The 22,044-nt window shown below is 36.8% G+C and overlaps 1 protein-coding gene across 1 annotated transcript; it reads left to right on the top strand.

Annotated features, from left to right (window-relative positions):
• Nucleotides 1-2,923: 2,923 nt before the first annotated feature.
• Nucleotides 2,924-16,185, top strand: LOC126832407 (serum paraoxonase/arylesterase 2). The gene is made up of 10 exons (XM_050563168.1): nt 2,924-3,054; nt 6,643-6,717; nt 9,946-10,016; nt 10,271-10,326; nt 11,243-11,438; nt 11,851-11,977; nt 12,778-12,978; nt 13,587-13,668; nt 14,946-15,083; nt 15,980-16,185. The coding sequence occupies exons 2-10, from the start codon at nt 6,653-6,655 to the stop codon at nt 16,148-16,150; spliced, it is 1,107 nt and encodes a 368-aa protein (XP_050419125.1). The 5' UTR covers nt 2,924-3,054; nt 6,643-6,652; the 3' UTR covers nt 16,151-16,185.
• Nucleotides 16,186-22,044: the final 5,859 nt, after the last annotated feature.

Below are 22,044 nucleotides of genomic sequence, written 5' to 3' on the forward strand. Positions count from 1 at the left end.
GTGTCACTTTTAATCATCCAATGCACCAACAGTTGGTCATCCATTCCTGCTCTAAATTTATATCAAATCTATAAATCAGTGGTTCTCAACCTCTTTTAGTCAACGGCACACCTTGGAACACATGGAAAATTAGCGGCACACCTGGCTAAATATATAGGAAAAATATTTGAATTTTGAAATTAAAACCATGGTAAATCAGACGGAATACAACCGTAGACAGAGACTAGTCATAGACACATAGAATGACTCAAACTAAATAAAGAAAAACACAGCTATGAACCTATCAGTATACGATACCAGTGAATACTCAATTGGGTTCACGTGGTTTTTCACATTTTCTTAGTGTGCCGTTTAAAATTTCGCGGCATACTTAGGAAGATCTCGCGGTACACTAGTTGAGAATCACTGACTGTAAGTTAAGTGAGTGTTATTTAAAAGTCATTTGTGCGACTTATATTAAATTTATCGTACACGGGACCATATGTATGTCCGTGTTAATTTCAGACTAATGTTTAAGAATTTATTCATTGGGAAATGAAATGAAAGAACCCTGGCAAAAGTCGTATATTTCGTTTCACAAATCACGATGGGTTTTTTTCAAAACCCGACTGTAAAAGAAACTCATAAATGGAATAATTAATATTAGCGTCAATCTGATTAAAACACAGATCCTATTTCGTTTCGTTTTTTATAGTTCAAAATTTCGTTTTATTTGTCTGTACTACGCTAGGACCTGGAGGAGTTGTTATATGACTGGCGTTCTGGATGGCGTGAGGGATTAGCCAATGAAACCATCTGTTATGGCGACCTCTTGGCGTGCCATACACAGAACTGTGGGTGAACCACTTGAAACGTCAACGCTGATTGATTAATCAATGTCAGACCTCATAGGGTCAAAAGCCGCTCGTACGACCCCTGACGCGACATTCCAGTACAACTGGTCAGATCTTCATGTAGTGTAGGTCATCGAAAGTATTAAAAAACGAAACGAAATAAAAATTTGTGTTTTAATCAAATGAATAGAAACTAATGTAAACTTTAAATAACCTTGATTCAAGTTATACAAATTGATTAATATATGTTCTTGTTATGAATCCCGTTATCTTCAAGTCTATATTAAAAATCTGATCTAGATAGTGCCCCCTTTAGTGTAGGACGCTATTAATTATACCAGAATAAAATATTTTTAACTTGTACACTGTATTAATAATTCGTTATTATAGTTTATTCTAAGTATTAAGAATTTGTTTATTCTAAGTATTAAGAATTTGTTTATTCTAAGTATTAAGAATTTGTTTATTCTAAGTATTAAGAATTTGTTGTTAGTTTATTATAAGTATTAAGAATTTGTTTCGTTATGTTTCTTATTTTTACTAATGTATGTTAACTTTAGTATCTTTTTAAAGTAACTTTGTTTCGATGGGGTATATCTGCCAATTTCGTCAGCCATATTAAGAATTTGTTATTAGTTTATTCTAAGTATTAATAATTTGTTTAGGTGTGTTACTTATTTGTATATGTTAATTTTAGTATCTTTTTTAAAACAAACTTTGTTTCAATAGGGTATAGCTGCCAGTTTCGACATGGGATACGAGATCGTTTAAAATGAATACACGTAGCCGTAATGGCTTACGGGCATGGCAGAATACAGTCTTATTTATCATCAAAAAAACATCACGCGATTCTAGCAGTCGATTATATTTTTTTTATTATGAAACTTGCAGATAAAGTACTTCACCAAGAAATATTGTAAGTGCACCCTAACCCACCCCACCCCTACACACCTGCATGTACAATCTTTCTTTGTTTTGTTTTGTTTTTTTAATTGCTCTTTCCAATTTTTATCATCTTTGTTACTTTGGGACCGGATTTGTTGTATTTGTTGTATTTAATTGCTCTTTCCAATTTTTCTCATCTTTGTTACTTTGGGACCGGATTTGTTGTATTTTTGTTTTCATTTTATTTTATGTGCTGATTTATTTGTTGGAAGACTTAATTATGATTTACAATTTTAAACAAATGTATTTAAATAAATCACTAGATATTGTTTCGACAGATTTAATAATAAACTAACATTTCAAATCAATTTTAAGGGATTAGAAGTAATTCCATATAAATATGAGATTGTACTTGATACGTCAGTTTTTTAGGTCTATCCGACTTAGTAGCATTTGGAACTGGTCGGTTATCAGCTGTCGTATAAGTGTATGTAGATAAATATTATTATAAAATCAATTATACGCAGTAATAAAGTGTATTCAGTTTTATTTTATAGTTAACGATTAATTCTAATGTCCATTAAATGGTGCGTTTATTATTTGCTTAATTATCAACTGTCATCATTATATTTTTTATACAATGTTTTGGACTCTGTTTTTTATTTGTAAAACAAACTGCTTAGATGGGAAATATATGATTTTATTAGTATAACTTGGTTAGGGTAACGCTCCTTCACCCCCACCCCCGTCGAACCGTCCGTCCGTCGGTCAAAATTTGGCTCGTTTATGCGATAGAAGCTACAATTAAGCATCACCCACCACCTTTCCCGATTCCGAATACCTTGTAAACGCAATATCGGATACAGTTATCAGTATTGTGCTGGAACGAACCCAAACATAAACGTAACAAATTAAAGTCGGGTCGTAATCTTCAGAGAGACTTAAAAATATATGTGTCTGGTTCCTCTCTGGTTTGTTCTGAAGCTCAAGTGATATCAAGGAGATATTATGTCCTGTAGGAGATATCGAGTCCTACACAGTAGGCTAGATATTATGTCCTGTGATAGGAGATTTCATGCCCTGTAGGAGTAAATAGTTTGTCCTGTAGGAGATATCAAGTCCTACGAAACAGACAATAGATCCTAATCAGGATCCAACGTGGTGGATATTGGTACAATTTTTTTTTATATATCTTGGCACTAATAGGCTTCCATAATTTAACCCCCGTTCCGCTTCGTTTGTCACCCCTACCACTGTATTATGTTAACCGACGAGAAAGAAGGATTATAATTTGAAAGTTAAACGGAATTACAGTGGAGATCAGAAGTTGTTGACGGTAAGCCTATGTTATAATGCACATATATACGTATATCTAAACAATATAGTTAGATTACTACAGATATACGTATATATCAAAACAACATAGTTATACTGGCTTACTAATTTTATATATAGTCTATATATCAACGCACGGGTGTAACAAAACCTGGATAAATAATCTATATAGGCTATCGATGATTGTCGGCTTGAATGGATAACAATTTGGGTTAAACATTCGACGGTCAAATATGCAGACTTTGTGCACCAGTTGCATTACCTTATTGCACGAGCACTGAACACGGGTTAGAGTTTGGGTACGGTTTATCCGTAGCGGATTCTGTAATAGCCCCTCTTCAGCCAACCTAGACAAATACAAAATTTATTTATTCTTATGAGTTATGGTGATGCAAATGATCAATTCTCTTGTGTGTGCCGTTGTCAGACTTTTGCCTTTCAATTCGGAGCGCAAGTTGGTGTTCACTGTATCAAATGTTTAGTTGTCCTATAGCTATAGGCCCTACAATGGTTTATATACGCGTGGCTTGTTATAATATACATGATATACAATACTCCTATTGAAAAAGACGGGATTAATGATATCCTGTTAAACTGTAGTATGTCGTGTCTAGCCGGCGATATGAAATGAAATGAGGTCAATGGCCAACCTTTCTGCAAAGACTGGGGTAATGGGGATACACTACTCTTATTTGGAACTATCCAGTAGACGTGGTACAAGGGTTAATCAGCGAACTGGATGTATGAGATGTGTTGTTGACGTTTGGGAAAGTAGGACGAGGGGAAATGTGTAGGGAGTGAAGTGCTGTAAAGGGATAGTTAGATGTATTATGAATGGTTAGAGTGGCTGTGGTGTTACGGTGAAATACTATGCCGCCACCGTAACACCACAGCTTTATGATTTGTTAGACAGGAGTGATGTAATGGGTGTCAACAACTGGGTATGCTGGTACCGTCGCAACGTAGCCGTGAAATATATATTGTGGGGTGGGGGGGAGGGCGGAAACGGAAAAATATACAATGTTGACAGTATGTGCCAGGCATGAGGCTGCGCAGACCGAGCGGCAGCTCGATAGGGAGTGTGTGGGAGGGTCACCCTCATAAAAAAATTTTTTTTTGCATTGTTTGCGGGGTTAAACCTAAAAATCACATTAATACACCTATTGCACGATATTGTGAAACTAGCTGACGAAGACAGCTCGGGCGGCGATTGTTCGACTCGGGGCTGCTCTGTCAGTATCTAACAAACGCATTTAGTTCGCGTACAACTTTTAAAAACCGAATGTCAGTATGGTATTTCTCACATAATTGGTTATCGCAAAAACAGAGTAAACTGAAAGCGAGTAATCTCGACTCAAACCTATAGTCTATAGCCTACTTACAGTACTACACTCGTCACTAGGCTTCTGTATTATTGTTTGTGGACGGTTTACTACTCAGTGATAAGCCTGCGCCGCAAAAAGAGGTCTCGCCTTTTATTATTAGTATAATGACTTCCTCATGTGCGGCAGGTTAGTTTGCTTCTAAAAACACTGTTTTCCGTTCCAAAAAATACAAAAGTAATTTTCTACCAGATGACCATGGTTCTTGTCACCGAGACTAGATAATTTCTCTCGGTGTAAGGATATAGCTATGGATAAGTTCATACAAGGTCAATAAATCCGCGGTCACTTCAGGTCACACTGTTGAGAAAATAAACCGATGGGTTTGTTTAGTAGCAAATCGAGCGTGAATCAACTGAGTTTGTACTGAAAAATTTTTGAGTGATATGTATGAACTATCTTCACACATTCGGTTTATAATTAGCGATATACAGGTACAGTGGCAAGTGTTGTACTTCACAGACTGTTTACCTCCGAACTACCTCCGCACGAAATCCCCGATTTGGGTACTTGTTAAAAGAAAAAGAAATAGTACCTGTGCGCGTGCCAGTAAACAAAAAACTAAGAGTTCGCGCATAAAAATGCCCGAACGTACCAGGCGCCAGGTCATCAAGAGTTGTTTTAGTTGCACACCAACGCATACACGGGACCTCTAGTCCCATCCGAATAGATAGTGTCCGACTCACTATAAGTTTTCAGTTTTTATTAGACCTGATTTCAATAATGTTATCACAAATGTAATGAAAATTAACAGGTATACCGACACAAACTGGTTTCAAAATTGCTTTAATAACATTTTTCCATTTTAAAGAACCTTTTCGCTCATGTACAGTATTTTATAGGTAGACTCCAATAGCAGGGCAAATAAAACTAGTCAGTTATTTACAGTGTCAATGACCTTTTGGTCATGTGTTCATAAATTTTGCTATACATTGCTTGGTGACTGCGCTCATTGTCAACATGCTCACCCCTGATTTAACATTGGGGGTTTTGTTTTAAATATCCTTGTCTTGACTACATTTCTAATTTTAAAAAATTCGTTTTATCAATAAAGCGTTTTCGGCTTTCCATCCCCAAAAGTTGTAAAACTTTACTACACCAAGGTTAAATATAGAATGATTGGTAAGCACCTGGATTTTCTGTGTGGGATAAAGCACGAGACTAGTAGGTTTTGCTGGGTAAAGAAAGACTGAGGCCGAGGTTTTTCTGTCCATGTTTTTTTTCTAAAGTCTTTCTTCTCCCAGCATAACGGAAGTCTGGGACTTTATCTTCCTAATAAACATGTATACATGTACGCAAAATGAGAAAATCCCAGAATTTCGGTAAGAAAAAACTTAGATCATGTTTTCTTATTGAAAAAAACCTACCCCGGAAGAATAACCTGTTACAGGTTTAAAGAAAAACTTTAAGAAGAATAACCCCAACTTCCCCTGTACGGCTTTCAGACCTCTTAAGCACATCTAGACGCTATTTGTGTCAGGTCCTTAGAGATTGTTCACTGCCAGATCATCCACCCTGCACTATTATAAGTGGAAACCAAGCTGTCAAATCTCGAGGATCTTTCTCGGTCAATACCGGGACGGAACACATGTCATTATAACACCGTACATAAAAGGGGGGTTGGATGGCTGAATGGTTAGCGTGCGCGCGCTGTATCATAAAGTCTGTCATTGAGTCGACTGGCGTGGTTTCGAATCCCCGGTTGTACGTGACAAGGAGTAGGGTCGCCTGTCCAACCTCGTGGGTTTTCTCCGGGTCCTCCGGTTTCCTCCCACTGCTAAAAACCCCTGCGCGCAAGCGAATTATTGAAATAAAATTAAAACCATATGTTAGTCCCAAAATGACCTAGTTTGTGTCGAGTGGACGTTAAACCCCATTTCTCTCTCTCTCTCTCCCCGTACATAAAAATTAACCCAAGTGGATTTGAAGGACCGAGAATTTGGGTATAGATGTTAAGTGACAAACTGATAACGAGAAGAGTCACTGGGTGTTTGATCAGTAATAGACGCTAGGTGTGACCATCTCCCGATTTCCGAACTCGAGTCGATAGTTAAGCAGTATAGATAACAGTACTGGGCTAATTTGTGTACTCCCGGGAAAAAAACTAATGGGGTCAAATTTAAGAAGGTCGGTTATATCCGAGTTAATTTTGCTTCAAAGGAGGATGTTTGAAAACAAAATATCCTATGTAATCTCTTACATTTCAGATTTCCAAAAATGTTGGTGAAGTTGATTGTTGGGTCTTTGTTTCTATTTGTGATACAAATGCTGCTCAAAACTGTGTAAGTATAATCAGGGCCGGATTAAGTTTGCGTTAGACGATTGACTGAAAATGTTACTAAGGCCCTAGCATCAAGAGTGACAAAAAGAGAGTGGGACATATTCTGGTCATGGTCCGCCACACTCACACAATTAATGTATGCCAATATGGTAAGTAGATAGAACTAATTTGGGATCCCCTTCAATAGCTGGACACTTGACTGGATCCTGGACAGCACTTCCCTTGATCCGGCCGTGAGTATAAGTGGTCCGTCCGAACTGTTTGTCCCTAAAAATGAATTTCACATTAAGAAATTGATATCTAAATTTATCGAAAGTCAAAGTACATGTCTCAGCGAAAAAGAGCAAGATTATTTGACTTACTATGAATCAAAAACGGCATATTTTTATGGTTTGCCAAAAGTACATAAGAGCACGCAAATACAGAATGAAATAAAGAATAACAGATCAGGTCTAATTCATGTAGAAAATCCTACAGATTTAAAATTTAGACCAATTGTGGAAGGCTCTCACAGCGTTACACAACGTCTCAGTAATTTTCTTGATATTCTATTAAAACCACTGTGTAAGCACGTCAATAATTTTATAAGGGACGATATCGATTTTCTTAATCATTTACCAACAAAAGTAGCTCCTGGAAGTACACTCATAAGCTTTGATGTAGTCAATCTCTACAATAACATAGACCTCAAACTTGGAATAAAAGCTATAGAATACTGGTTGGTTAAATATCCTGACGAAATACCCGAGAGAATCACTAAATATTTTATTGTAAAATCTATTGATATCATAATGTCCAATAACGTGTTCTACTTTGATGGGAATTTTTATCTTCAAAAGAAAGGCTGCCCAATGGGTAGCAAGGTAAGCCCTACGTACGCTACATTATATATATACATAAAACAAGCATGGAAATGATTCCTGGGCGACTGTTTTGTAATCTTAAAAGCAGCCCAGGAAGTAATTGATAAACTGCATAGATCGCTTAACGAGCTAGATGAAAATATTTGCTTCACTATTGAAAACAGTAACATATCTTGAAACTTTTTAGATGTTACAGTTATGGTGTCAAATAATGGCGAAATAAAAACTGACCTATATTACAAACCAACAGACACACACCAATACTTAAATTTTAATTCATGTCACCCTCCACACACAAAAAGAAATATACCCTTTAATTTGGCTAGAAGGGTCTGCACTATTGTATCCAATCCAGAAACAAAAATAGTTAGATTAAATGAACTGAAACAATTTTTACTTAAACAAAATTACCCATTAAAACTCATACAGGAAGCTAATCGCAAAGCCTTAGAAATGGACCCAAAAGAGTTAAGAATCCCCAAGGATAGACATACAATTAAAAGCATAGAAGAAAATGTCTTAACATTAGTTTCAACTTATAACCCAACTCAAGAAAAAGCCAGGGACGTAATAAATAAACATACATATTTATTAAGAAATAGTAAAAAAAATGTCGGAAATATGGAATATAAAAAAAATGTCGGAAATATGGAATATAACAAAAATTATAAATTCTTACAAACAACCCCCAAATTTACGACGAATACTTACTTCGTCAAAATTTGATTCTGAAGTCACTGAAACGAGTGTCACAAAGTGTGGGGACAATAGATGTAAAACTTGTGACAACATTATTGAAGGGAAAACAGTAAAAATTAATGGAAATGTACATTTTAAAGTTAAACAATCTATGACATGTAAAAGTAAAAATGTTATATATTTGATAATATGTCCAGGTTGTAATGAAGAGTATATAGGCAAAACCGAATCACAACTGAACATAAGGATGAACCTACACAGATCCCACATTGCTAATCCCAAAAATAGAATGATTCCACTAAGTGAACACTTGGATACATGTGGAAAGGGAAAATTTAGGGTATTCCCCTTATATAAACTCAACTGGTCGGATAATAATTTGCTAGAAAATAAAGAACGGCATTTTATTAACAAGTATCACCCTAAATTAAATGCTGCATAATTTTATATTGGAATTTGATATTGTAAAATATTTATATTTGGTATTATTATTGTCATTTACATATATGTATTAATAACGCCATGACGTCATGTAATTGTATACTATCTCATTATTAAATGCCTGATGAAATTAGTTTTTCCTTTCTAAATCCTCATTTTCCTATATACTTTTACCTGAGAGTAGAATCTTTTATTTATTTTATATATTGTTGCTATAATGACAACACATATAAATAAGAGAGAGAGAGAGAGAGAGAGAGAGAGAGAGAGAGAAAGAGAGAGAGAGAGAGATGGGGTTTAACGTCCACTCGACACAAACTAGGTCATTTCGGGACTAACATATGGTTTAATTTTTTATTTCAATAATTCGCATGCGCGTAGAGGTCTTAAACCGGGGGACCCGTAGAAAACCCACGAGGTTGGACAAGCGACCTTAATCCTTGTCACGTACAACCTGGAATTCGAAACCACGCCAGTTGACTCAATGACAGGCTTTATGATACAGCGCGCACGTGCTAACCATTCGGCCATCAAACCCCCCATATAAATAAGATGTTTGAAAAGAAAACAATCAACATATTTTAAGCTAGCGCTTTCAGTTTCATCGGAACTCCTTCAGGCTTTTATATGATATATCAAGCAAACATCTGTTCCAAATGGGTTGTCATTATAGCAACAATGCTACCCAGATGTCTGAAATGAAAGCAAATGGTATGTAACGTCCTACTTTTCTACACCGACTTGGCTGATGACGACGGGCATACGTCATACAGTGTGCTATAAGGACACTTTTGCCAGGACAGCGACAATAAGCCTTACTTTTATTTCGGCTCCCAGCCGTTAAATGTCCATTTCCGTCATTATGTACACGGGACCTGATTTATCGTTCCATCCGAATGACTAGACATTTTTCCTTGCCACCCCATCCCTGCACTACTGAAACCACGTCGAAACATCGCAAGGAACTTTCTCAGTCAACACCGGTAGCGAACCCGAGAATTCCTGGTTATCAAGACAGCGTCTTACTCACCCAGTTGTCCGTCAAATATTCACGATGGCGACAACCACATATATCTCAGAACCATTTGGCACATTCTGCAATATAAAATAAATTTGAAACTGGAGTATCGATGATTTCTATTCCCACCGAGATTCAGAGATTGTACCATCAGATGATGTAGTCTAATACAAGTTTCTGTCTACCATACCTTTTATTTTGTTTTCAGGTATTATATGGGTTTTCATTTACACTATAATGAACATTATCCGAGCAAGTGCGAGAATATCGATGGAATAGGTAAGATGGAATAAAACAGAGTGCTTAAAACCGTTTGCAGTTGTTTAAATGTTTATATTGTCAATATCTAGCATAAATTGTTAAAGCAAATACCTTCCACACAAATGATCATCTGATTCTGAACATGTTTTCTATGGAGATGTTTTAAGACTCAGTTTGAGCTCTGCAGTCAACAAGCCTGTTGACACTTGTTGGGTGGGAGGAAGAGTCAATAACACAGTACAAGGATCGTATTTTCGTCTGTATGATTTCAGGTCTTGGTTCAGAAGATTTTCATACATTTACAGATGGATTAACATTCATAACGTCAGTAAGTAAAAATAAAATGGAATTTAACGTCCTACTTTTCTGCATTAAACGGTGATGAGTTAAATTTCGACTTGTATCTGTTGATACATCTTGATGGGCTGACAATGGTATATACACTAGGCCCAGCGTCCTGCAGCAATGGTTTACACGCCAGGTCCAGTACCCTGCACCAATGGTACACACATCAATAGTTTACACGCCAGGTCCAGTGCCCTGCACCAATGGTACATACACAAGGTCTAGCGTCCTGCATCAATAGTTTACACGCCAGGTCCAACGTACTGCACCAATGACAAAAGAAGACCGGAATAGAAAACACTAGGAAATTTTTCTGGAGCTCAAATAAAGTGAGGATTAGTGAGGGTTGATAGTATTTCTACAAGCTGTCGATCATTTATAAAAATGTTGGGGGGGGGGGGGTATTAATAGGACAATTCAGCAAAGAAACGTTGATGGAATGATTGCACGTTTCTCGTAAACAGTTTTATTTTATTTGCAGGTGTTTACTATACAAAATAGCTTTTTTGTTTGGCTATGTTATGTACTAGTGGTGCAGGACAGAGGGTAATCGGACGAAAAACCGACGTCCAGTGCATACATAAGCGTGCACGTAAAAGAATCTTTGGCTGTTGGAATTCCATATAAGTGTAGGTCGTAGTATTACTGGCAGGACGAAATTTCCCGCATAACACACTGTATGGCATGTGCCCGTCTTCATTAGCCCAGTGGGAGCAGAATAGTAGGAAGTTAAACCCCATTTCATTTTATTATTACGAAATGGTGGTTTATTGAAGAAAAATGGAGATGAAATGATTTGACGTGTTTTTCGTTGACAGTATTATTGTATTTGTAGGGGTTTTCTATATTAAAAAAAATGTGTTTTTATTTGATTGTTTTAAATACTGTTTTAATTATAGGGGTTTGCTGTACAAAATGAATCAATACATAAACGAGAATATATGGTTAAACATAATATTGTTGGTAGAATATATTTATTTGACTTCAACAAGAATAAAGCGAAAGTAGAAGAACTGTCTATAGTAGGAAGTAATGGTGGCTTTAATGTAAAATTATTCTATCCTCATGGTATCAGTGGTTGGCTGAATAAATCAGGTATATTTGAGTGATACCGGATGTTCTATCCTTTGTATTAATATTACAAGATGACCCATAACTATATTTTAATAAGCTCACTTATTCCGAAATTACTGATGGAGACGCATTTTGGCATGCTTGGAACAATTGCGTTTTCATTGATTAAAAATGGTCGATACAATATAAAAGACGGACTATAAAGCGAAATAAACCGTTGGTAACGTGGAAGGAATGTTTGTTGTGACAGAGACCCTCAGCTAAAAACTGTGTATATTTTCCTTGTAAATATCGTAAATAACATTATTTCAAAATATGGAAGCAAAATTTAAAAGATAACAAAATGTCTACTGAAATTTGCCTCTGAAAAATTTTCAGATGAGAGATAGCCTTCTAGAATATTGGTCGGGCGCTTTATTATTTTATTTTACAGGCAAGAAGGTATTATTTGTGGTGAACCATGAAGAAGAAGGAGTTGATTATATAGAAAAGTTCGAATTTATTCCTGAAAATAAACAGCTGAAACATGTTAAACGATATCGTGATAATACGTTTTTACTGTAAGTTATATATGAAACGATATCCGTATGAGGGTCGCTAGTGTCACGTGGTCTATACACACGTTATGATTGGTTAATAGCTTGATGAGAGATGAAACGTTAACCTCAAAATTGGACAGCATCAAACAATTTTAAAGTTATTCAAGTTTGTTTGGAAAACATTTATGAAACTTAAATGTATCATGATTAAACAGATATGTATAATATATTTTGGACTAAAACATTTTTAATCTATCAACAATTTGCTTCAATTTCCTCTCAAAACTTTGTTTTCGCGGGAAGATTTTTCAAGCTGTAAATAAACTATTGTTAGACGCCATGGTCGTCAACTAACTACATTGAGGGAGGGTCCATTTTTCAGAACATATTTTTCATTACTTACTGTCCATTTATCATACATATTGAGGCCTAAGTAAATTCTTAATTATTATCTGTCAACTTCTTTTGTATGTTGACACCCTAGAAAGTTCCCCCCCAAATCGCCTAACCATTTGCTCAAGACATAGCAACCACCCACTCAGCCAAGCTATCACACAATAAGCTGGCAGACAACAGTCGGGTTGCTAGTTTGTGATACCCTGAAATTTCTGCCCAGTGTTTGCACAGTAGGTGTTTTTCGCGTAATCTAGTATTTTTCTAGTAAGATTGGATGTCTATACTTTCTATATACTGTTATTGGAAATATAAACCACCCGATAGATACTTTCGGGAAAATGTATCTTTAAAAATGTTTGTATTCATTGGTTTTCTACGATGATTCCGTTGGCATTTTATAACTTCAATAAATATATTTTTTGTAGTGTTAATGATGTTCAAGCTACAAGCGAAGATAGCTTCTATTTTACCAACTTCGGAAAAGGTCCTGAAATATTTTGGATGATTGTACAGATGTTTTGTCGATTTGCATGGAATACTGTAGTATATTGTGATGGCAGTAACTATAAGATAGTTTTAGATGATCTGTTTGTAGCCAATGGTATAGCAATGTCTAACGATGGAAGGTAAGAATTGGGTGGTATCATATATAACTTTAAAATAATGTTAGATATTGTGCATTCTCTTGGGCAGGGTTTGCGTTGCGGAAGTGTAATTTTGCCTTGGCACCACCTATTCGTCTCGTTGCCAAAACAATAGATCTAACGAGCGAGAACCTTTGTTGTAGATTCTGCCAAAGCAGGGATTCCACCAAACGAAATATAGATCTGTATTGTAATCAGATTGGGATGCGAACTCAGAACACATTCCTGAAACCACACAAGGAGTACGTACATAGTGGGTTTCTCCAGGTCATCCGGTTTCCTTCCCACTATTAATGACCCATACGCGCAATCGAATTATTGAAATAAAATTGATCCATACGTTAGCTCTAAAATAACCTACTTTGTTTAGAGTGGACGTTAAACTCCACCCCCTCCCCCTCTCCCTGTCCACTAAAGTCACATAACTGCTATGCTATTTCAGGGCCAATGACCGGTATTGCTTATAAGCTTCTCGAGTTACCTCCCCCCCCCCCCTACTCAACTGATTGAGGAATGTATATATTATGTGTTCTTTTAGTACAATTCAATCAGAAGTTATAGCGAAAGCAAATTATGATTTGTCTTTATAGAAATGTGTATATTGCTAATATAATGAACCAGGAAATAGTTGTAGCAGAAAGAAAACCAAATAATGATCTGGTTAGAAAACAGGTAAACCTTTTAGCATACACCCACATGTTAAAGTAGCTAAGTTTCTAACTCGGTATCATCCAAAGTCTTCTACATTAAAAATACGAATTATTTGTCAATTTAAATCACCATCGATGTTTTGATCTTGCCGAGAAAAGATGGGCTTCTGATATCCAATAACCATTAAATTGGTACACGAATCGTGTATCATAATGCATTTCAGCGCTATTTGTAACAAGGGACTCGAGAACGAGGCTAGACATACTCCACGAGTCATGTCAAACGGTGACACCATATGCTTAACTGGATTAACTGGATAGCATGCACAATTAATACTATCGGTTTAGACTGGAATAACCAGACGCTAGAGATTGCCTTTCGATTGAGACTTCTGGCGTATTTCGTCGAACATAACTGATTTGAAAATAGGGTAAAACGGAAACGATTGAATGTAATTCAGTTTATATACATTCATATTACATTATTATATGCGTTGCGACCCATTTGTGTCAATTTCTGGGTCCAAAATATCAGCGATTTAGCTCCTTTAATATGGACGTATATTGTAATCACCCTTGATGTGAAGCATAGGGGTAAGGAGATTAGGTGTTCCGGCAGGGCGACTCATGTGGATATTCAGCCCCCCGCGACATGACCCTTCCATTCTTCTACGTAGACTTCAATTTAAATTCGGTATTTGTGGCTCTGCATTAAATCTTTTAGAAAGCTATCTTGTGGGTAGAAAACAGCTTATTTTAGTTAATTGTAACTTCCGGCAGGGCGGCTCGTGTGGATATTCAGCACCCCGCGACATAATCCTGTTCCAAAGTTACCTGCCCTTTTCGTAAAAACCCATGTTCACGCGACAGAGTATCGGTATTACGCGTTCCATCACATTCGAATTTTGAGTAAGTCATTAGCGTCATGAGAGGACCAACCCTATAGACATTGCATGCGCGTTCCGCAATCTTCCCTTCGAGAGTTACCCACGCTTCCAAAAAACGCGAGAGAGGCTACAGTTTTACAAAAAATTATTCTTTCAAATTGGATGTAAAGCATAAAGGACTGTAAACGGATTTGGAAACGGAGAGGTTGAACTCGAGGACTTTCTACTACAGAAATATATTATGTGTCCGGAAAAACTTGTGAAGGCGATGGAGTTTCTTGAAGGCATCCTTGTCAAATCTGACATCGAAGTATACCTTTCTGATAAATTGCTGTCAATGGCTATATTTTATCGATATAAATGTGCGTGTGTGCATATTTCCATGGTGTTTATTGACTTTTTATTATTTCAGGTTTATCCAGTTTATACAAATCCAGATAATATTATAGTAGATATGAAAACAGACAATCTGTTTATTGGTGCACATCCTATAGCATATAAATCATATCTAGTTTTCAATGATCCTGCTGTCAACCACTCACCCTCTCAGGTAAAATACAATATTAAGAGTACGTGTATTCTTGCTCCAGATTCAAGGGGTAACTTAAATTGATAGCAAATACAAAGCAGTTCAATAAACGTATTAAAGCAGACCTATGGCCGCACATTCCACACCTCGTTTTAGACACGGGCTGAAGTGGCCATGCCAATTGTGAAAAAGGCTTGACTCTGGGTCTACCTTTATAATGAGACTCATGGGATTCTGTGGGATATTTATTAGTTACAGGTCGTTAGCATTTCCCTTTAATTGTCTCATGTCGAGACGTCAGGCTATATGTGTATCATGTTCAATAGAAGGCTTTATCTCGCTTCAACTCCTTACATCTTACCAAGCCCTTCGCGTAATACCCAGCATATTTCGGCACTAAATTCGATTGGGTACAAGCGATGCTTGAGAGCCTATCAGAATCCTTGATCATCGCGAATAACAAGTCTCGCGCTTTCCAAGTAAAATGTCTACCTGTGATTTTACTTCGTTAAATGTCAAGGTTTCCGTGGAGGACGCTTTGTTTCACTTGATTGTGTTTGTGTCACAAACTCTGATTGGACGCTGCTGTTAACTTGTCTTTGGTAAAAGTAGATAACGTAGCTATCAATTCGGGAATTTCTGACTACTCTTGAAACGGCCGTTGCTTCGGGTACATGTATGTGTATACACCAATGATTGTTTTCCATATAAACTGTGTTGTGTGTTTTTTTATGTGCCCAATCACTAAATTCCACAGATTAGTTCTGGTCATAAAGTATTACAACCATTAGTCATTATTTTAGTCTTAGAGGGTGTTATTTATCGACGATGGTATAATACAATTCATCAAGGTTTTCGCTTGTTCATATAATGTAGGTTTTGATGTTTAAAATTTCGGTTGTTTATATATTTTGTAGGTTTTGATGTTATATGTTAAAAATGGAAACATAACGAAGACAAGAGAACTATTTTATAATGACGGGGATTTAATAACAGGGTCTTCAGTAGCCATTGTTTTTAATTCTAAATTACTCATAGGTTCTGTCTTAGATAAAACCGTTTTCTGTGATGTTAATATACCTTTGTAATATTTCGTGTTAGAATAAAGGTGCACTGCACATAATATTTTCGACAATGACCCCCACCCCCCACAAAACAAGAAAGTAGAATAGACAAAAACACTGATTACAGAGTATAGTAGTTAGTCACGTGGATCTGCTCTGTTTATTCACATATGTGACGTCATTTGGGGTAATTGCACTTATATAATAATATATACTCAGCCAAATTAAAAACTTGACACTCGGGATTTTTGGGACTAGATTTTTAATATTTGGTTTAAGGCAACTATTTTAGTGTTATGTTGTGCACAGACGACCTTGACATCAACAGAAAGCAAGAATACGTCTCGTCGAAAGTCCTTGACATTGATAACGTTCGTGATGTCACAGTACCCCCCAAAATAAAATTCACAGACTTGGAGAACAATCGAAATAAAGTGTTTAGTAACGGTTGTGGCCTCCTCTAGCGTCTCATACTGCCACACAACGTCTTCTCATGGATCTCAGAACATTAGTAAACACTACCCGAGGAAGACGTCGCCACTGCTCAGCAAGAGCATGTTGAAGGTCCTGCAACGTCAGTGGTGGATTCACTTGCTGACGAACACGTCGACCCAGTTCGTCCCAGATGTGTTCGATAGGATTAAGGTCGGGGCTAAGCGACGGCCAATCCAGGACTTGGACACCGGCATTTCTTAAAAAATTCTGGATAGCAATTGCTGTATGGGGTCGAGTATTGTCTTGTTGAAACGTTAGTCCAGGCCCATGCCTCTGCATAAACGGAAGAAGAACAGGTTGCAAAATCTGATCCCTGTACTGGACAGCATTTAAGTTCCCTTGGACAACAACAAGAGGAGAACGCCCATGTGCACAAAAAGAACCCCAAACCATGACGTTGCCGCCACCAAATCGGTCAACTTCTCTGACGCATACTTGAGCGTAACGTTCACCTCGTCTGCGGTACACTCGGGCCCTGCCATCGGCAAATCTCAAAGTGAATCGAAGACAACCGAATTCCACTGTCTTTGAGTAAATCTTATGTGTCTTGTGGCCCACACAAGTCGGTTACGGCGATGAAGAGGTGTCAATATTGGTCCATTATAGGGTCTCCGAGCTCGAAGGCCAGCAGCCTGCAAGCGATTTCGAACAGTTTGTGCAGTTACCCTTCCACCAAACATCTCTCTACTTGTGGAGGTTGCAGTGACAAATCTGTTTCTAAGATGACGTAATCGTATTGCTTGATCTTCCTGGAGTGACGTCACAGGTTGCGATTTCGAACAGTTTGTGCAGTTACCCTTCCACCAAACATCTCTCTACTTGTGGAGGTTGCAGTGACAAATCTGTTTCTAAGATGACGTAATCGTATTGCTTGATCTTCCTGGAGTGACGCCACACGTTGCGCTCCCGCCCTTGGGCGGTCGGCAATAGTTCCAGTTTGAAGCACTCTCATTCTAAGATTAATTATTGTCTGGCGTGAACAATTAAAGGCTCTTGCAACAGTGACCACAGAGTGACCAGCATAGAGCCTACCTATAGCACGTAGACGTTCTACATTTGAAAGGCGCAGCATTTTCTAACAATTTTAATTTGTTTTTCCAGTTCAAGTTACGTGTGCGTGTTCAGTTTAAGCAGACTTGCATCGATTGACCTCACGAGTTTGTGTTTGCACGTGTTTTTCGGGTTTTTCATCTTTATATGCTCAAACGTCACGTGATCCACGTGACTTTACAATTTTATGAAATTAAAGGCTTCTTACTACTTACTATCGTTAGAAACACTTTAAAATTTATTTGACTTACCAGAAAAAAAAATTTGTTGAAATTCATCAGTGTCAAGTTTTTAATTTGGCTGAGTATATATTAGCCGATTAGCTAATGCAAAAATTGCTATAATAGTTCAAAAATAGATAATGAAATATTACTTTATTCTGAGCGAAGTTATGATGTTTCATGTTTTAACAAAATAATCTCGATTGTCAAGTACTATTGCTACGATAATAAACAGTCTCGATTATCCATTTTGATGTTTAGTTATTAAATAGCGGGTGGATTCTAGTCCATTCAATATTAATAACAACCGATGATCTAGGGAGTTGATTATGGGCTTGGTATATGAATAAATGGCGGAGAGGATACTGGTCCATTCCGTATCGCTACCATCCCATGCTCTAGGGAGTTGATTGTGGGCTTGGTATATGAATAAATGTCCAAATAATGATTTATATAACATTTGAACCCAGACAGTAAGATCTACCTACCTACAGTAGGCTGATGTAGCTCTTACGTTATGTATCTTTAATATAAAAATACAACATTATGGGATCTGAAAACAACCCGGGGCTTATGTAATTTAATCTTAAGACATTATTTACAAATACATAAGTACATTGTGAAAATTTCATTCAAATTACTCTATTGCGAGCCTTTGAAGGCTTGACAAGACGTGTGCAATAAGTTCAACCACCGTACTGGTTGTTCGAAGCTAAGTCTCGCTCCTCCATTTTTGGCTTAAATGAAAATATGGCTGAAGTGTGATAATCTATTTTATATCGGAGAAATCCAATGCCACCGAGAGTTGATTATGGCCTGGATAAGTTAATTAATGTCTAATTAATAATTTAGATATAAAAATAAAATAAAACCAAGTACGAACAATCCAAACCATAAGACAGAATTCGAAGTCCTAAAAAACCTTATAGGCAAAATAGTGTATTCAAGCAAAATAGTGTAATCAGAAATGGACTGCTCCTCGTGTACAAAATACACGACAAACAGTGGTAACAGGTGTCCGGAAGAGTAAGCTTACCCTGCCTGGCGCCACACCCGCCATAGCTGCATCCAAACTATTAGACGAAATCTAAGCAAAATAGCGTGATTGGCCAATGGACTATCAATGACAGCCTACACCGGTTGTGTTCCCAAAACAAACGGTATAGGCAAAATAGTGTAATCAGGCAAAATAGTGTAATCAGCAAATGGACTGCTCGCCGTGTACAAAATACACGACAAACAGTGGTAACAGGTGTCCGGAAGAGTAAGCTTACCCTGCCTGGCGCCACACCCGCCATAGCTGCATCGACACTATTAGGCGAAATGTCGGTAAAATAGCGTGATTGGCCAATGAACTATCGGTATGCAAAATGCACGCGATGAACTGTGTTAACGATGTAGTAGACATTATCAGGGAAATAGTAATAGTATACGTGTCAATTAAATATATCTAGAATAATAGCCGAGAGAGACACGTTATATTTATCAATCAAATCAATATGACGGCCATAAAACTTTTTAAAGGTTTTAATAAGTTTAGTGCGCAAGTATCCTTGTAGTTGAAGCTTAGATGACAAATGCCTCGATCTAATTAAAAAATCAGAATAAAAGGAGCAAGCTCTCGCGTAACGATTTGCTGAGACACAAACACTCCATAAGCTGGTGATATTGGAATGTTACTACTAATAAATGGAAAGTTAACAATCGGAAAGTCAAAGTCATCACGTTTATCGTACAATTTAGCAGATCCAAGTAGGAAGCGTAATTTTCACTGTCAGTGGTGTTTTTAATTTCGAGCTCATCAGGATATATGAATTCTACATAATCACTAAATTTAGGATTATTAAGTGATAAAACGTCATCGATATATCGATAAGTGAAATTAAAAAGTCTGACTGATCGTTTATTAGTTTTTACGAGCGTCTGTATGTAATCGGCTTCGTAGAAATAGAGAAACAGATCAGCAAGCAAAGGTGCACAGTTGGTGCCCATGGGGATGCCAACCACTTGCTGATATATTTCCCCTCCAAATTCAACAAAGATGTTATCAATTAAAAAATCCAACATCTGAATTATCTTGATGGCCGTGAATTTGTTTTTGGAATCACTGTGATTCTTAACGAAATATGTGGAATTGTAATTTACAACTAAATATTGTTATCTAGCTGTACCTGATTTAGACGAAAAGACACTGTGAATAATGTATTTCAACCGGGCTTGCAGGCCTGTGCATGTTTAATGGTGGTGTGCACCAAAGAAATATGGATATTAATGGTCTAAAGGTAACTCCTATTACTGACTCAAGTCTTTGGGTTATTCTTTATAAATATTACTATTAAATCAAAGAATTCAACTGATTTTCAATAATTTTAATTATTACTCATTTCAACCCACATTTACCAGTTTCACAACATATTGGTATACAATGTATGATCATTCTTACCCACCTCCTTTGGAATGGCCTTAAATTGGGGCAGCTATGTTTTATATATAGATAAAAACCTAATATTACCTTTATTGGTATGCACTCTATGTTTAATCTAACCGACCCCTTTTGATTGACCTTACATTAGGGCAGCTATGTTTATATATAGATAAAAACCTAATATTATCTTTATTGGTATACACTTTATGTTTAATCTAACCGACCCCTTTTCAGGGGCGGATCCCGAGGGGGGGGGCGACCCCCGCCCCCCTGCTCGGCTACATAATATTTTTTGTAAATCAACGGCCGTGTGCTTTATCCTTTATCGTCAGATTTGAGACAGGATGGGCACTCAAAGCACGATATAATGATATAGACATTATGTGATATCACAATTAATGCTTTGCATCCATGAAATTGAATCACAAAGTCATTGTATTAATTGACGTCAAACGAGGTGTTGAATTTCTGTTTAAAAAGCTCAATGTGTATGTATATACGCCAAAATGACGATAGAGACCAAGCGGGAGGGGGGGGGGATACATTGTCTCAGGAACATGACACCCCCCCCCCCCTCCCTGCAAAAATTCCTGGATCCGCCCCTGCTTTTGATTGACCTTACATTAGGGTTGCGATGTTAAAATATATAGAAAATCTTAAAATTACTTTTCTTGAAAAATGCATTTATATTTTTTTTCTATTTATTTATATTTTATTTAGTGACTAGTATGTGGTTGTAGATGAGTCAGCTGGTAAAAAATACTGAATCAATATCATTCATAATGATGTGATGTAGATTAAGAGGACAGATAAACTTGATAAACATAAATACAGGATAATAGAGAACAAATCATACACCCACGAAACACTTTGCCATACACACAAAAATTTTCACGATTCTCACGCTTTTTGTCTAACATTTTAATTTATATTTCTGAAAATGAATAGTTGAACATATTTAAACAATTCACAAAATAGTAATATAAAACTTGTCAATTTTCCCTTTCATTCAGAATGGAATAAAACTGAAGAAATCCAACATACCTTATTTAAATTCATTTAGTGGTTTATGTCGAAAATGGTTGACGAACTTTGATGTCTTAAAGTACTAAATGAGTACCACCTACATTTTATTGAAATATTTGCCATATTTGGTTGAAGTCCATCAAATTGTTTAGAAAAAGGAAAAGGTGAATATAAATGAAAATATCAAAATATTTTCCTCTTTAAGCTGAACCGCCACACCTGACAGAATGGTACCAGGTCAAACAACACATTTGATCAAACTTTGATAAAACACCAACAAATCAATATATCTGTCAAATTCCGTTCAAAAAAATAAACGATTAGTCAGAAGTTTTAATGTCACTTATAACATGGACGGGAAATCTTCCTTTGTTCTTTCCGTTGAATAAGCAGATTGTTTTCCTTCGAGCAAGCTGGCTGGAGCTTAACCGTGCAATAACTAGACATATTCAATGTTATTGCCCACTTTTGCTGGTTAACGCTAATGTTAGTAGAAATCATACAGAGAAGTGGGGTGGGTTATCTGCGCAATAACAACGAGCATGTTGAGCAGGTGTCAATGTTACAAGTCATTTATAACAAACTTCATTCGTTAACAGGTTTAACGCCTCGGCCTACAGCCTCTATGGTTAAACCTGTTAACTCGTGAAAGCCGTGCTATAAAAAAACTTATCGATATATCAATGATGTTTTATCGCTGA

The sequence above is a fragment of the Patella vulgata genome, chromosome 9, assembly GCF_932274485.2.
Source record: "Patella vulgata chromosome 9, xgPatVulg1.2, whole genome shotgun sequence".
NCBI lineage: Eukaryota > Metazoa > Mollusca > Gastropoda > Patellidae > Patella > Patella vulgata.